Source organism: Cryptosporidium hominis (assembly GCF_000006425.1).
Source record: "Cryptosporidium hominis TU502 chromosome 4 CHRO014174, whole genome shotgun sequence".
NCBI classification, from domain to species: Eukaryota; Apicomplexa; class Conoidasida; order Eucoccidiorida; family Cryptosporidiidae; genus Cryptosporidium; species Cryptosporidium hominis.
The window spans coordinates 1-5,422 of NW_667019.1; the positions used below are offsets into that span (position 1 = coordinate 1).

A 5,422-nucleotide genomic window follows, 5' to 3' on the forward strand; every position below is an offset into this window, starting at 1 on the left:
CTTGGAGTAATCCAGCATTCTTTAATGTAGTACTTGGGTCAAATTTAATTTCTTTTGGAGGGAATCCAGAGACGAGTTGGTATTCGCCATCAACAGGAGCGCATTCCATAAAAATACAATGTAAATCAGCAATAGTGTGATCATGATTTAATGTAACCACTTTCTTTTGGCCATTATGAAATCTTAACTGTATGTTAGTAGTTGGTTTATTTTTATCAACAGTTATTTGAGCTTCTGATTCAATATTAACTTGTAATGCTGAACTTCTTGTTTGACCAAGTGAATTTCCAGAACCTGAAAACATCTCCATTGGTTTCTTCGGCGGAACATATACTTCAGAACTACGATCATCTACAGCAACATTAATTGTTTGATTGTTCTTAGATCTTTTCCTAAGTTCTTCTGGAGCTACTGAATTTTTTATATCTCTAATAAAAGCTTCATTTTCTGGTATAGAAATATCTCTAAATTCCTCATCATCTATTATAAACCCATTCTTATATAATACTACTTTAATGGCATTTTCTGGAATACCTCTTCCGTTACTATTATATTCTCCAGGATTTTCGACTGCTAATCCACTTTATTTTAAATTAAAATACTTTCAATTTAAAAAAAAAATATTACTTACCTTTTCTCACCACCTGTATAACTATTAGTGATTTTATCATCACCATTATTATTGTTATTTAAATCTGAAAATCCTCTAAAAAAATATTTTTATTTATAATATAATATTTCCCTTTTTTTATTTTCAAATGAACATACTTAATTATTGGCATTTTAATATATTCCCAACTTATTTACTTATTATGTCCTCCAAATTCCTTAAACACAAATAATTTATTTCTTATTATAAATTATTAATGAATGTTTGTGCTGGAAATATTAATTTTCTCTCTCTCTCTCTCTTTCTCTCTCCCCCCCTTCCCCTCTCACATTCTTCCCTCTTTAATTATTACATGTAAATAAATTGGAATTGTGGCGGTCCAAGTAATAATTTGGACTAATAATGCAAAATCCACATTAATCAAAAATTATTAAATTAATAAAAATTGTGAAACAAGACAAAAATGAAATAGAACTATGGGTTAAATTATGTCTATTAAATTATGGAAATGTATCTAAATGCCCTGAAATATTTAGACAGTAACTTTGCTGTTAGTTACAGCAAGGAAATCAGAAAATTGCTTGTATGGAGAAGGAGTGAAAGAATATTCCTTCCATAAATCAGGTGTAAGGTAAGCATAAGTGCTCTTTAATGCGGCAAAAATGGCCAACATAAAGTTACCTCTGGTCTTAGTACATCCTCTGGATGAAGTAAAGCAATCCTTAACACCTGCAAATTGGAGCATTTTCTTTGTAGTTGGAGCACCAACAATGGCAGTACCTCTTGGGGCTGGTACTAAACGTACAAGTACTGAACCACATTTTCCACTAACCTTCATTGGAACTGTATGTGGTTCACCGATCTTGTTACCCCAGTAGCCTCTACGTACTGGTACTAATGATAGCTTAGCGGCAATAATTCCACCTCTAATAGCAGTAGCAACTTCTTTTGCACATTTTACTCCAAGTCCAATGTGTCCATTGAAGTCTCCAACAGCAACAAAAGCCTTGTAACGAGTTCTTTGACCTGCACGTGTCTGTTTCTGAACTGGCATAATTTTCATAACTTCTTCAGATAATTGAGAGCTTCCTGAGAAGAAATAATCAACAATTTGGTGTTCTTTGATTGGCAATGAGTGTAGATAGATTTCCTCAATAGAATTAATCTTTCCATCACGGACCAAACGACCTAATTTTGTTACTGGTACCCAACTTTTGAGTTCATCTTCAGCTGGTGATGCTCGACTTCTACCACGTGGTCCCTTTCCACGACCACCTCTGTCACCACCTCTTGATCCAAATCCTTTACCAAAACCACCTCTTTCTGTAGCTAAATATAAGTAATCAATAGAATTCAAGTTAATTAATATTCATTACAGATAATTCTATAGATAGACAAGATCAATGATAGTTGTATTTAACAAGGAGTTAAGTAACTCATTAAATCATAAATTCACTATCTCGTCCATCTACTATTTATTATTAAACATACCTGACATGTTTCTATACTCTTATATATTAATACAAACTTCTTCCAGATATATTACTTTCAAAATATACTCTTGTATTAAAATCTACTCAAAATTTTTCGTAATGAATAAATCTCAAATTTTTTTTCTCCAAGAGTTTAAAATTACTTAATTATTGGCAATTTTATTCTTTACTTTTTCCTTATAAATTATGAATAAATAAATAAATATTTATATATTTATTTAATTGAAATTAAGTTTATATTTATAATTTATTATATTTGACTTTTTACTATTTTGTGCTATATAAAGTTAATTTGAATTAATTACCCGCAAAATGTATTTTGTTTTAAAATAATTAATTCATTTTCTATTCAAAAGTCAAATAATACTTTGATAATTTAAAATTAACTTATTTTGAACTTTTTTTTTATTCACTTTTTAATTTTGACTTCAATTATTTTTTTTTATCAAATTTTACGTCTCAATAATTTTTGATTATTTATACTATTATTTATATCTATTAAAATTATTATAATATTTTATATATGTCCTCATTTTTTTTTTATTTTCTCTTTCTACTCTATTTCTGTCTCAAATGCTATTAAAATACAGAGCCGGCCGTCTTGTCTTCCGGCGGCAAACCGATGATGGTACCGATATAAATATTTTCTCTTGATTAAAATAGAGTAAATTGAAGAATAAATTGTAAGGAATCACAGTTCTAAACATGAAAATATTAAATTTGGGATAGTCTAGAAAGTGTATTTAAGTTATTTTGAAAATCTTATCTAGATGAAAATTTGTTGATATTTAGCAATATGCATGATATGCATGTATGCATGCATGTAAATAAATTTTTGAAAAATGAAATACAGATACAATAAATAAATAAATATAAAAATTAGACAACTCAATATATAAATGAACAATATCTACTTGAATAAAACACTTAGTGATTTTGAAATATGATCAAAACCTAGTGAATTATCCGTATCTCCCTTAATAAACTTAAAAAATTGATCTTTATTGATCTGTTGATTTTCTCTCTGTTTTAAAAGTCTGATCTTTGTTTTTTGATCAGAAGAACATATTGGACACTGATCTTGTTGTAATAAACAATATCTATGAAATGAATGATCACATAAGAAATGAATTATTGGTAACTCCAAAGGTAAATGACATTGGTTACATCTTGAAGTATTTAATATTTTAGGCATCATCTTCAAATCCTTGATTTCTTTCTTCATCCTATTAATTTCATTTATATCACTTAATGAATTCCTATTATTTTCTGAAAGATTCTCATTATTATAATCAGAGTATAATGCTAATATTGGTTTAATTATCTCAAAAGTTAATGAATTAAATCTTTCATCTGATGAAATATTATCATTTACCAAATACTTTGACAAAATCTCCAAAATTGATAATGGAGATATTAATTTTAGTGAATGAACGTTTTCTAAAATCGCCTTAAGATATTCTATTAATTCAATATTTTCTTTCATATTTGTATTCTCTGATAATTTCTTTATAACCAAACATAATGATTCTTGCCATATAAATGGGTCCTTATTACCAAATAAACTACAGAATTCTATCAGATCTTTAATTTCACCTTTTTTTATTAACTCAGTAATTGCAAATTGATGTAAATTACAATGCTGTGAAATATAAAATACACCTGAAATATATTTATAATATATACAAATACACAAAATTGAATGCCAATTCTCTGAATTATCTATTCTTATTAATCTTTCTAATATTAATTTAGCCCATATCTCAGATTTTGGTTCTTGTCTTAAAGATACTTGAAGTATATGAATACATAATTCTACTGATATCTTTTCAATATCTTCTAATTCTATTTGTAATTTCTTCCCTTCATTATTTAATACATCCCAAGCCATTTCTAATAGTAAATGATCGTGATTTACAAATATTGGTAAAAATACATCAATTGGCATATTATTTTCTATTACCAAATTTTTAATAAATTTAGTTGTTTGTTTTTGAATCTTATTAATCAAAATTGGTCCATATTTTAATATTAATGATAGTTTTTGCGGCTCATCCAAATTAATATCTTCCAAATACTCTAATGCTTCAGATGGAGATCTTCTATCTTCCAATTGAATTTGCATGTATTTATCATGAAATTGAAATCTTTCTGCAATCTTTCCAGCCATTTCAAATTTATTATAATTTCTACACATATCAATCGCTGTTTCTACTTCATAATTATCAATTTCTTCGTTTAAATTCCTATTTTGAAGAAAATCCATAATATCTTCTAATCTATCCAATTGTGCAAACAATCTGTAAAGTAATGTTATATGATCTTTTGCAATAGGAAATCTGGAATCTTCACTATTTGTAAGATTAATAACACTCTTAGTAGATTCTTTTCTTCTAAAAATTAATACACATTCCTTTAAATATGTGATTGCTTCATCAAATCTATTAGCTTGTAGAAAATTATGTATTACATGACTGGTATCTCCAGAAAAGCTATCTAGACAATTAAGATAACTGTTTAAAGCTCCCGAATAATCTTTTCTAATATTACAAAGCCAATCACCATATGCTCTTTGGATCTGAGAATATATAGAATTGGAGACATTTCCATTCTTAGCTAGAATTAGAGCCCAATCATAAAGGTTTTTACTGATTAAGATTTGGATTCTTTCAAATAGGTTAAGTTCCTCCAAATGAAATAATAGATTTGGCATAGTAATATTTGTATTAGTAATATATGAATTATTAGTACTATTATTAGTACTAACAGTATGATTAGTATTAGAAGAAGAATTAGGTAAAAGAATATTACTTTGAATTCCTTGTTTTCTTTCTAAAATTGTATGATCCAACTTATTAATCATATTTGTATTAGTAATAGAAGTAGAACCTGAAAGTACATTATTTCCAGAACAGAGGACAAATAACATATTAAGTCCTTTAACAATATGTGAAACATTTTTAAATTCACCAGTATAACATATACATCTTAATTCTGGGAGGTAATTACATATAGTAACATCACATAATGTTGTATTAACAGTTTCAATTTGTTCTCTGGAATTATTTGAATAATATTCTGATGAGATGTTAAGAGGAGAACTAACTAAGACCAGATAATTCTTGAAAGTTGAGAGTATGATAGGATTTCCATGATTAGTTGGAAGAGCAGAACAGTTACCATTAACTGGATGATAACAAAACAAACCTTCTTCTCTAAATACTACTAAGACATCACGTACTTGTGAGATATCATCAGTCCATGAATTTAGTATTGAGCTACAATTAAGTCTTGCACCTCCCATTGTATCACTGTAAAT

The 5,422-nt window shown here is 27.7% G+C and overlaps 3 protein-coding genes across 3 annotated transcripts; all 3 read right to left on the bottom strand.

Annotated features, from left to right (window-relative positions):
* Chro.40461 (hypothetical protein) lies at nucleotides 1–310 on the bottom strand (the record flags this gene model as incomplete). Its single annotated transcript, XM_660504.1, has 1 exon — nucleotides 1–310. A coding segment is annotated over one exon (310 nt), but the record flags the coding sequence as incomplete, so codon positions are not given.
* Nucleotides 311–1,142: 832 nt separating this feature from the next.
* On the bottom strand, nucleotides 1,143–1,673 carry Chro.40460 (ribosomal protein S5). Its single annotated transcript, XM_660505.1, has 1 exon — nucleotides 1,143–1,673. The coding sequence occupies one exon, from the start codon at nucleotides 1,671–1,673 to the stop codon at nucleotides 1,143–1,145; it is 531 nt and encodes a 176-aa protein (XP_665597.1).
* Nucleotides 1,674–3,013: 1,340 nt separating this feature from the next.
* Chro.40458 (vacuolar protein sorting 11) lies at nucleotides 3,014–5,407 on the bottom strand. The annotated part of the gene is made up of 1 exon (XM_660506.1): nucleotides 3,014–5,407. The coding sequence occupies one exon, from the start codon at nucleotides 5,405–5,407 to the stop codon at nucleotides 3,014–3,016; it is 2,394 nt and encodes a 797-aa protein (XP_665598.1).
* Between the last annotated feature and the right edge of the window lie 15 nt (nucleotides 5,408–5,422).